General features: G+C 37.7%; 1 protein-coding gene across 1 annotated transcript; it reads left to right on the forward strand.

Moving 5' to 3' along the window:
* The first annotated feature begins 2885 nt into the window (after positions 1–2885).
* On the forward strand, positions 2886–12226 carry LOC114455375 (syntaxin-19-like). The gene is made up of 5 exons (XM_028436571.1): positions 2886–3057; positions 6808–7085; positions 8067–8303; positions 9649–9861; positions 11508–12226. The coding sequence occupies exons 2-5, from the start codon at positions 6873–6875 to the stop codon at positions 11739–11741; spliced, it is 897 nt and encodes a 298-aa protein (XP_028292372.1). The 5' UTR covers positions 2886–3057; positions 6808–6872; the 3' UTR covers positions 11742–12226.
* Positions 12227–12478: the final 252 nt, after the last annotated feature.

Consider the following 12478-nt stretch of genomic DNA (forward strand, 5'->3'; position numbering starts at 1 on the left):
TGGTGTCACAGCTCCTGCTCCCCGTCCTGCTAATCAGCCTCACTCACCTCACCTGTGACTCCCACCTGCAACTAATCAGGTCGTCTCCCTCTGGTCTCCACGCTCTGCTCTCCCACTGCCAACCTGCCACTCTGTCTGCTCCAGCTATGAATTCCTGAGGCATTTAACCCCCACAGTGGGACGCTGTAGCCACATCACTGCTTTTCCTTCTCTGTAATAACTTTAATTAGACCATGACCAAATAATTCAGGAAATAACATACAAGCAGGAGAGTTTCAGAAATGTTTTAACCAGTCTATCAATTTCAGACATTCTTTTACAAGACTTACTTTTTTTTATCCCGTGTAGCCACAGATCATAATCCTAATACTTTACATCACACGTCAAACTCAAGGCCCATGAATTTTAGTGTAAATGAAACTAAATCTGTTGTAAATATCTCAGTTAGATATCTCCAAAATAATACTCCACATTATTAGCAGGGCTCACATGCTTCTATCAGATGGTGGCAGTCATTTTTCCATCTCACATTGTTAAAAGAATTCTCAATTTTTCCCAAATTCTTATTCCACAAATTTTCCCCAAATTACATATTTGAAAATGAAGATCCTGCAGGGACTGATATCTGTCACTTATTGCTTTGATATTATCAGTGCCGTACATATTGTATCATTTATCTGTATGTAGAAGTGCAAATTAGAGCATATTAGTGATGAAATTACTAAATTTCTTGCCTAAAATCTGCCGCCCACTTAAAACAAACTGGTCAGTATTTGTTTCTCCTGGTGTTCACGAACACCAGATTCCATCTTGTACTGTTCCCGCCTTGGCCTTTCAAAACCAAACCGAACCAATCACGAGGCAGTGTTGTGGTTTAGGGCGGGATATCCGGGTGTGACGAAGGCAGAAGCGTCGAAGCAAAACTGGCACGTGCGCAGTTGCGGGGAGAGGAACTAGCTGGGTTACCGCTATTAGCATAGCACCGAATCAAAACAGAAAGATGTCGACGCAGGAGGATGGTTAACGTGCCGCAGCATTACTATCCCAAAATCATCGATTGTTACCGTGTGATTGGCTAAAACAAATCACGGTGGACAGGTGCTTCGCCCAATCAGCTTCAAGCATTCTGTTCATGCCCCTCCCTGGTTCTGAAAGGACACAGACCCAGATCAATGTGAAGAACTTGAGTTAGAGGGAGGGGCTACCCATCAATGTGGCACTTGCCAGGTTACAGTATTTGGCCCCTGAACTAAAATGAGTTTGACAGTGTTTAATATACTTTTGTTATTGTGAGTGTGTTGAGTTGGGAGCTGTCGTCCTTTCCTTTCCTTTATAGACCTACAGTGGTATCAAAGCACATCCTCTGACATTCCTTTAATGACATAAATATCCAGGAATCTCTTCAAAAGCTTTATTGTGAGACAAACTCCCCTTTGATGTTGTCGTTACCACAAGTTCCTGATACACTCTTGTATGTATTTTACTTGAAAACAAACTGAGTTATTGTGTTCTCTAACACTTTCAGTTTACTACTCCTCATATAACTTCAGAGGAAAACATGTTTTACGTTATGTTTAGGAAATGTCTGAAGAAGTTGGTGCTGTTGCACTAAATATGTTGCAAAATATACTTAAATAAATTAAATGAATAAAGCAAAGGAACAAGTCCATCTCTTGGAACTCGTCTCAACATTCTTTGAATTATTTGATATGTTAAATCTTTTATTATTCTATATTACACACAACAAACCTTTTATTTTCGGCTACAACATAAAAGACTACATAATAAGTACTAAGGCTCTTAATAATCTAAATAGATAGTCTCGGCTCTAGTCCAACGCTTGCTTTGGGCGGCCATCTTGTTTTATGTCGTCACCAGCGTGCCATCATGACAAGACGAGCAGGTGCAGAACAACCTGCATTAATTTAAAGGGGATTTAAACGTTTACAAGATCAAATAATTATTCCATTCGAAATAAAAATCAGAATAAACCAGCCGCTTAATTCAGATTTAAGTTTAATTAGGAATGGCCATTTTCATTAGGATTTAGGTGTATACAAGGTCATTTTGAATCTTTATAAATAGGAATTAAAGCTCTCTTGTAAACGTCACCAATGTACAAGAAACCTGTATTCATTTTGTTGCCAAATAGCTAGAAAAAGAGATTAACCCATATTTGCTGCAACATTAACCTTTAATGTATTGCTTGTAAATCGATTTTTTTAACCGGTAAGATTTCTTCTTTATAATTGTGTATTTTTTTTTTTTTTTTTTTTTTTCCCTCCTGATATTTTGAATTAACTTTAACAAACCTGAAAACAGGATTCTGGTGTGTGAAAAAAAATGACACCCTTACATTTCCAGGGAAAGAATAAATGACACAGACATGTTTAAAGTGACAAAGTATCACTTTCTTGTGTTTGTCCTTTGCATTGTGTATATGTCAGTGTAACACACTCTACCTCCTGGGGCCGCTCCTGGATTTTATGAAAAGCTATGATTGAAATGTTTGAAGAGTTCATGTGGTTTTATACTCGTACAGTTCAGGAGCTTTGACACTTGACATGGAAATCAAGTTTGCAGTTGAAACTTAACTCCATGAGACACTTTTGTTGTTTAGCCTCGGCGGTGCACGTAATACGATTGTGTTTGCTCTGCTCCATTTTTTCCTGTCTGGGAGGAGAACCCTGAGGGCAGGGTTAAATGTGTTGACTGGGACGTCATTTACTTCGTCACGTCACCTCTTGTTTCTTTTTTCCCTAAGAAATCTTCTCAAAGCTGCTGTTTTTCTATTGGCTCTGACCAGGCTTTGCTCAGCCAAAGGGGAGGGGCTTGATACAGACTTCAGAGTTTCATGAACTTTCCTTGTTTGTGTGTGTGTAACTGTCTTTCTTCACAGTAAATGACATGGATAGTCTGTAACCTACTAGTGATGAACCTCAGGTGTGTGTCAGCAGATCTGAAGGTGACCTCATCATGTCTGAACTCATTTGTCTTGGATTTAATTTCTTATTTGACTGAAATCCAGCTTTAACATGGAATATGTACCACTTTAAGGTAAATTATGCATGCAAAATGTTTTCTTTAAACATATTTATCTTCTTTTGACATATTTATAGTTTATTACTACCATTATAGATGGGAAAAGTTGAATTCTGTTAAACTTACAATACTTTGTTTGTCTACATGACTGTTTTCAAACATAAACATTGCAGTTTTTTACTTTTCTTTCTATTTGACTGTTGAAATGAATGAAAATAGATGCGCACTTCTTCCAAAAACAAAGTTTTTACAGACGTAAGAAGAGAAAATAATATATAATTGCAAACGATCTTAGCAAAGAGAGCGACTGTGGTTCTCTGTAAAACATTCTTACAGGTTTTTGGGCTAAACAGGGAAGAATGTGACCACAAATCCTCTGAACAATCTTTTTAATCTGCTTTCCTGAGTCAGCACGGATAGGAAGTAGGGGTGGGGGGGACGGCCCTTAGCCCACAGTAAACATTAAGTTTTCCTTAAGTTCTGTAAAGTCGGTTATACTTTAGTTGCTATACAGAAGCCAAAAAGTTATTGTTTTTTCTACCTTGTCTGCACATGCTGTCCAAGGTCAACACTACACGTAGTGCAATCTTTTCGCAACATCAGTGCATGTTTTACTATAACTTACTACTAAAGCAATGTATTAAAGGCAGAATATAAAAAGAGACGGCAGTGTTACACATTGGTGAAGGGGAAAGGAACAGGAAAGAGGGAGTCAGGGAAGGACAATGGAAGGTGTGGGAACAAGAATACAGTTCTGACATCAAACGAAATGTGTTTTCTGTGCCGTATTCAACTCGTTTTAAAATTCTTTAAGAGTTTAGACACGATCAGGTCAAAGGATGCACAGCATGTATTTATAACTTGTCAACGTGCAAGAATAGTTTGCAAAATATTGGTAATAAAGTATGAGACTTGAGCATGATAGTTTGATTTGCCAGAATGCATGCATTGTTTTATTATGGGGTGGCTGAATTTTAGAAACTTTAAAAAACTTAAATTAAAGTCATATTAGTTTGACAAGTGAATATTCTCTATATTAGAGTCATTTTTAGTTAATACAGGGTAATTAAATATATTATGCATTAAAAAAAATGGTAAATGAATATACTTTAAATGAACAACATAGGGTAATTTAATACACTGTATATAAAAACATAGTTTAACATAATGTAAATAAATATACTTTACATTAAAAAGTTTGGTTAATTTAATATACGGTAATTTAATGCACTGTAACTACAAATAGTAATGTTGAAATTTTTGTTTGTTGAACACGGATAAATCATTTTTAGTAAACATAACTTTAACATGTGCAACCAATGTATAAATGTACTTTTTTTTCTCAACTTACCAAGTGGAATCAAGTAGAAAACTTGTGAAAAGAGCCGTGTTTTGAACCAATCCAAAAATGTGAAATAACAAGTTACCAACTACGTTAAGCTTTGTTGGACACATTTGAATTATAATATAACATTAACAGTATAATGTTTGTTATATTGATCACAATTTTAACAAAATAAGGCCAAACACGTGCCACCATGGATAATACTAGTTACCTTTAGTTAAATATGCATCTCTTGTCAAATGCATTTGAAGCTTTGGCAGAAACAGCTCAAGTTAATAATATACTATTATTGTGGCTCTGAACAGCTTTGAGTATCTCTGCTTCAAAAAGCCTTTTCATGCTTTGTAAGTTACTCTCAGAATGGACACATCGCTTGGTACACTTGTTTACTTTAGCTCTTCTAAGTGTATTTACCAAAGACACACTTTTTCCACACTTGTCATTGTTAATTTGTGGCGACATAGAAAATGACGGAGAAACAAATGTCTGGCTGTTAATGAATGTGCCGCTCAACACAAACAACGGCGTTCTCGTGGGAAAATGAAGTGGAGTCGATCTGACTGATGTGGTGGACATAAACTTTCAGCTGCTTTTTCTCATGCTCAGCTAAAAATATGTGTGTCAGAAATGTTTGTTTTTCATGCTTGGGATAGATCAAGTGCAAATGAGTCAAGAAAACTCACTGATCAGACTTTGATTTGGATTGGGAAGTGAACTGAGAAAGAGTATTAACTTGTGGTGCCTTTATATGTATTTACACACAGAATCAGGTGATGGAGACCAAGTCAAACAGAGGACTAAAACAAATATACGCTTCATAGAGAAATATATGGAAAAAAAAAGATCCAAAAGGCTGACATTGTTGTTGGAAAGTTTGTTTTGATCTTCACTGTAAACACTGTGGTGGGGGTCGCCAAATGTCTTCAGGAAACAGAATATTTTTTTTTTAACATTTCAAGCCCTTTTTTGCTTATTTTTACCCTTTTTCTGTAACTACACCAAAGGTACCATATTTTCATCACTTTTTTGCCATATTTTTGCTCCTTTGAATGCATTTTGCTACATTACTCCCATTTCTGCCACTTCATCAAATTCCACTGCCTTTTCTGCACATTTTTTGCACTTTCAAGAAATTTTTCGGCAATTATAAACCCTTTCCACCATTTTTCGCACCTAATTTTGCATATTTTGACCCATTATTGTCACTTTTAATCTATTTTCACCATGTTTCATTCTTATTTTACCAATTTAACTACAATCATGATTTGCGTGGCCATTATTTGCCAGTTAAGACTATTTGTTCCAACTAATTGTTACAATATTGACATTTTGAACACTTTTTTTTACCACTTTTTCTGTTCGTTTTTGGCCACTCTAATTTGCAACTTCTAACTAATTTCTGTAGTTTTTCACCATTTACTTTTATCCCATTGTATTTTTGATGAAAAATAAGGATATACATCTTTAAAATGACTATATACTATGGCGGAAATAATAAGAAACTTCCTATATAACAGTGGATATTATTCAGATAAATAAATAAGTGGTTATCACAGATTCATAGAACAATGGACCATCATTTTGTTGACTTCATGGATGGGCCCCAAAAATATCTCCCCTTTATCCCCCCTTATAGATGGTCCTGTCTCCACATGAATGTTCCTCAATGTTGATATCAGTGTTTGTCCACTGTCAGGTACAGTGGGGGTCCCCGGTCTCTGGAACCTTTAATTTGGGGGTCATGGGCTGAAAAAGTTGAGAAGCGCTGTCGTAGACGGATACACAGAAGTGTCTTTACTTCATCCTTATCGGGATTTCTTGTTCAAATGACTTCCCAACACATTTCTGGTGTTTTCGTGGACTGCAAGTAGCTGCAAAACAATGGCTGATGTTTATTTTGGGGTTTACACCGAAAGATCCAAATCTGGCCGTGACTGAATGTCTTGTTGTGTGGCGTGATATCATGTGGAATACGAGGAAACAAACCACAGCAAAATTGATGTATATGCAAATCACGGTTCACCTTGTCTGCTGAAGAAATGTGAGAAATCACAGTAAGAATTCAGGAAGCAAAAACACTTCCATGCCATACTCCATAACCCACAATGCAATGCACAAAACTTTTCCAAAAATGTCAATAAGAGATTGTTTAGTGTTCAATTTCTACCTTTTAATTCTTTTTTTTTTTCCCTAGCAAATGATCTTTGGTTATTGATCTATGAAGCCTACACTATTGATTTATCTGGTTAAAGAAAAGAAAAAAAATCATCTCCAGTAGCTTTAGTGATAGAAATATAATATTTTTAAGATATTTTGTTTAAGTATTTCAAAATGTTTTAACTAAAATGTATTTTTCATGGCTTATCATGTTTTTTTTATTGCTTTACTATTGTTCACTAGTGTGTTTCTTCCTTTATTAGAGCACACAACCCGCACATATACCTGCTGCTTCCCGTCATATCCCTGAGTGAGGGGCTCTTCCACCATGAAAGACCGACTGGAAGAACTGCAGCAGAGGGCTGAAGAGTTTGCCAAGGTTGCATCGGAGAACACATTATCAGAGCATGGTGATGATGACTCTGTGGAGGAGGAGGTCATCATGCCTGAGGCTGTGCTGTTTGAGGAGGAGCCTGTTATCGACAGCTTCCTGTTTGAAGTTCAACAAATCCAAGTTGAAATCACAGAACTGGAAACAGAGGTAAGGACAAAAAATACATGTCGCAATTATCCTTTTTAATTTATAGTTGTACCACATTACACTGTCAAATATCTGTTATTAGCATGAATAGAGTGTCATGAACGCTATCATTAAGCGTTGCTTGCTAAATTATGACACCTTTTGCTAAATTATGACACCTTTGGAGCTATGTTGGCATTTTATGGGTTAGGTGGAGAGATCTAGTGGGGTTAGGTAGGGTTAGGGGCTAGGGTAACAAAGGGTTAGGGGTCAGGGAAACAAAGGGTTAGTGTTAGGGTAACAAAGGGTTAGGTGCTAGGGTATCAAAGGGTTAGTGTTAGGGTAACAAACGGTTCGGGGCTAGGGTAACAAAGGGTTAGTGTTAGGGTAACACGGTATGGTTATCAAAGGGTTAGTAATTAGGGTAACAAAGGGTTAGGGGTCAGGGTAACAAAGGGTTAGGGTATCAAATGTTTAGGGGTTAGGGTAACAAAGGATTAGGGTATCAAAGGGTTAGTGGTTAGGGTAACCAAAGGTTAGGGTATCAGAGTTGGGGGGTTAGGTAACAAAAGGTTAGGGTATCAAAGGGTTAGGGTAACAAAGGGTTAGGGATCAGGGTAACAAAGGGTTAGGGTATCAAATGGTTAGGGGTTAGGGTAACAAAGGATTAGGGTATCAAAGGGTTAGTGGTTAGGGTAACAAAGGGTTAGGGTATCAGAGTTGGGGGGTTAGGGTTAGGGTAACAAAAGGTTTGGGTATCAAAGGGTTAAGGTGACAAAGGGTTAGGGTATCAAGTGGTTAGGGGTTAGGGTAACAAAGGATTAGTAATAAACAACACTTAATGACAGCCTTCATGACACCTTATTCATGCTAATGACAAGTGTCATGTAATAATAATGACAGCGTAATGTCAGCCTTACTGTATGTATAAAACTTCAAGTAAAGTGTTACCAAATATTCATTACCAATGACTGAGGGTATTTTAATCTCACAAACTCAAAGGTCCTCAAGTTCTCCCGGCAGCAAAAAATCCTGGTGGCAACCATGCGTCGTTTCAGTGTGATGAAGAAAGAAAGCAGCATAACGCAGGACATTAAGCTTCAAGCAGAGCGCCTCAATCGGCGTTTGGACGCCCTTTCAAAGCAAGCCCAGAGGAGCGAGGAGCAGCGGGGCCCCAACGCTGCTGCAACCAGAATACAACGCTCACAGCATGCGGTTTTGTACCGCAGATTTCAGCAGGTTGGGGAACAGATCCTGTGTCTTTATTAGTAATTGGAAAGTTAAGTGTTATTTCTGAAGGAAGAAAGGGTTATGATCCTTGGAGCAGTGGTTCAAAACCTTTTCAGCCCGCGACTCCCAAGATGAAGGTGCCAGACACCGGTGACTTCCACTGTACCTGAAGGTGGTTGAATTCAGACATGAACATTGAAGAACAGTCATGTAGAGACAGGGCCATCTTTCAGGGGGGATAAAGGAGAGAGATTTTTGGGGTCCATCCATAAAGTCAGCAAAATGATGGTCCATTGTTCTATGAATCTGTGATAACCACATTTATTTATTTATGTATCTGAATAATATCCACTGTTATCCAGAAAAATTTATTTTTATTTAATCGGAAATAAAATGGGCTAAAAGTGACCAAACATGGAGGAAAAGGTAGTGAAATGAGAATCTAAAGCAACAAAAATTCGTTAAAAAGTTGGAACAATTAGTTCACACTGGCAAGTAATGGGCATGCCCAATCGTGAATTTGGTTAAATTTGCAAAAATAAGCATGGATTAAGGTTAAAAGTGACAATAATGGGTCACCATATGCAACATCAGGTGGGAAAGAGTTTACACATGCCGAAAATGTCTTGAAAATGGAAGAAATGTGCAGAAAGGTATTGATATTTGATGGAGAAGTGACATAAATGGGAGTAATGCAGCAAAAATGCACTAAAAGGAGCACAAATATGGCAAGAAAAGGTGATGAAAATAGGTTAAAATATGTCAAGTTTGGAGGAGTTGCTGAAGAGTAAAAATAAGCAAAAATGGGCGCAAATTGTGAACAAAATATTCCTAGTTTCCTGAAGGCATCTGGTGACCCCATTCCAATGTCTGGCAAGCCCATATGGGGTCTTGACCCGAAGGTTGAGAACACCTGCTTTAGAGAAAACAATATTAGTGATTTTAGCTCCAGTAAGTTTTGTCTTCTTTGTTTGAAATACTGTAATATTTTTAAGGTTTAATTTATTCAGACAAACTTTTTTCAGGAAATTCACTTTGAAATTTACTTTAATCTCTTGACATGTTTCGACTGCCAACTGTCAGTCTTCCTCAGAGGCATCTACTTGATTGCTTTGATGTGTCCTTACGAGTTCTTTCATAAGGAAACCATCAAAGCATCTACTGAAATTTCCTGAAAAAAGTTTGCCTGAATAAATGAAACCTTAACATATTATTAGTGATTTTATACCATAAAAGTCTTCATTGCATCTGAAACTACAAGCAATGACAAACTTTCTTGTGAATGTAAGTTATGTGGTTAAGCGACTTTACATTTTCCCATATCTTTTTCTTTGATTGCTCTGATTATCTCCAGGTAATGTCCCAGTACAATGAAAACCTGCTGACCAAGCAGAATCGCTGCAAAGACTTCATTAAACGACAGTTGCAGGTGTCGGACATGGATGTGAATGACAAGAAGGTGGACGAGATGATGGCTACGGGGAACTGGGAGGTTTTCAATGGGAACCTGGTCAATGACACCAGAATCACCCGCTCACAACTGGCAGAGATTGAACAACGACATAAGGTGGGATCAGCAGACAGGACTCAGTCTTAGAGGATAAATAAAATGGAAAAAAGAGATTTGTCTAAAAATTGAAATGATTCAAAATTCAATTTCTAACCCCAACTTCACCATCGTTATCACAAGTTAGGGAAATGTTTAAAGCTGCTATCCGGAGGACGTCTTGATGTCCCGCCCTGAACAGTCTCACTTCCTCCCACTGCCTCTGCAATTTACCAGAAGCCACGCCTCTTCTTTTGTGCACGCGCATCGCGGAACATAACAAGGTCGCATCAGGTCACATTGATATAGGTCTATCGGTCTGCAACTTGCGGCTCTGGAGCCTAATGTGGCTCTTTGACACTTATGCAATGGCTCCGTACAGCTTTAAAAAAAACTATCGAAATAAAAAGTTTTTATTTTTTATTTTTTTTAACACAGAGGCTATTAATGATTAATGACAAATAAAATCAAGATTTAGCAATTTGTTAAACTAGAAATAAATCATGTTGTGCAATGACTCAGCACCTTCTTACTTCATCTCCTGCAACATCTACAGACCATCAACTTTCCTGCACCTGTGGCTAACCTTAACTTTTAAATCCCTGGTAAGATAACTGAACCAACAAAAACACTATTCTGGAAGAAAATAGAGATTTTAATTGTGTGGGAACAGATTCATTTAACCACATATTATTAGTTTCACACGAGATAACTCTATATTTACAGTATTTCAGTAAACAGTGTGTGCCTGAGTTAACACATAGTACCTCAGGACCTGTTTTGCGCATGCGGGTCACTTCAGGGTCACATTCCATTCATACTCCAAACTGATAGAAGACGCATTGTATGTGTAAATATGAACGAGCACACAAAAAAAAAGGATTATACAAAATTATCTGAATTTAGCATTAAGACCTGCTGTGTGAACGTAGCCAAAATATACAGAGAAATGGTTTTATTAGAGACGATCTGATTAGTTTTCCATTATATTAGTATTTATGCCTACATATGGCAAGAAAGCACATGTATCTTACAGCTTTTTGTCATACAGTGAGTATCCCCTTTCTTGCTAAACAGTATTGCATTTTGCTGCAGTGTAATGTGTGATAGCATGTTCCCCTTATTCCTAAAATAAACTATTTTTGACGCTCAATTAAAAAAAAAAAAACAATTAAATACTTTACAGAATCATGCCACAATGTATTAGTCCGTTTGTGTGTGAAACCCCTTATGATGTGAAAACTGAACCTGTAACAACAATAGCTCATGATTTTGTATTGTGCATTCAATACAAAGGAATTGTGGGAACTTAGCAATGAAAAAACAGATCAAATTTCTCACAGGAAACATGTGCAAGGTCATCATTCAGCATAAAACATGCCACATGACTTTTCTACAAGGTTATCTTTACTGAGACGTTGCTGTTGGTACAGAATGGTCCCTGTGCTGAGTGTTTTAATCGTCTCTTTTAGTCAATTACAAGGTAATTTGATACTTTGAATTCCAAAATGATTCCCAAAATGTCCTCAGCAAATTATATTTGAGATCACGTCTGTTGAAGTGGCATCTTTTTCCCTTTAATTTGATCTCCCAATGCACTCATCCAGCTGACTAAAGTCTGTTAATGAAGTACATTAAAGCAGATTATTATTATCCTTCGTTAACAGGAGCTGTTGAGCCTGGAAAACAACATGAAGGAACTCAAAGACCTGTTCACGGACATTTTTCTTCTGGTGGAGGAACAGGGGACGTACATGGAGCACATCCAGACTATTGTGGAGAGGACGCAGGACTACGTGGCTGAAACTAATGAGAAGTTTAGGTTGGCTGTGAGGTACAAGCAGAAGAACCCAGTGAGACAGCTGTGCTGCTGCTGCTGCCCCCGGGGATGCTGCCTATAAAACCTGCACCATTTCCGCCTCAGTGTGTTTCCACATGGGCTTTCATTTCCAAAGTCCTGCTTACCTGTTGGCAATAAGCAACAGTGGTTCCAGGTAGCATTAAAGAGACGATAATTGCTCTGCAGAGTTTGCTGCTGTGGAGGGAAAGGGATGGTAAAGACAAACTCAGCCGAGCGTGGAAGCAATTAGAGGTAAGGGGCCCGGATTGGTATGGGAGGCACTTGTGTTCTTTCAAGAGGATGTGAGGCACTTACTATTGGAAGAGACAGTTCAGTGAATGCTTCTCACTAACAGGGTGGGGGGGCTTATTGGGGACCTTCACTGTCATCTGACAAAGGTCACAAACAAGGAGAGGATAGTGACACTGCAGCATCAGCACAGATGAGATTTCATTGTTTCAAACTGCTTTTCTGCTGCCCCTAAAGACCAAGTACACACACATGTATTTAATAACGTACTTTTTTTTTTTTTCACTAGCGTTGCATATGGGCGAAACATTTTCTGTTTATTTCCACGGGAACTTCAACTCTGGAATTTGGGTAATATTCAAAAATAGAAATTACTCACAGAAATTATTTATTGGAGTTACCCGGAAATCGAAAGGAACTTTTGAATAACTAATGAAGATATTTTAAATGATGCTTAAATATTTTTTTAAACACTCCTGTTAAAAATAGATAAATAAAAAAAATGTGGGATTCTGTTCATTCCCATGGAAAGTTACCAACTTTGAACAT

Source organism: Gouania willdenowi, chromosome 21, assembly GCF_900634775.1.
Source record: "Gouania willdenowi chromosome 21, fGouWil2.1, whole genome shotgun sequence".
Taxonomy (NCBI): domain Eukaryota; kingdom Metazoa; phylum Chordata; class Actinopteri; order Blenniiformes; family Gobiesocidae; genus Gouania; species Gouania willdenowi.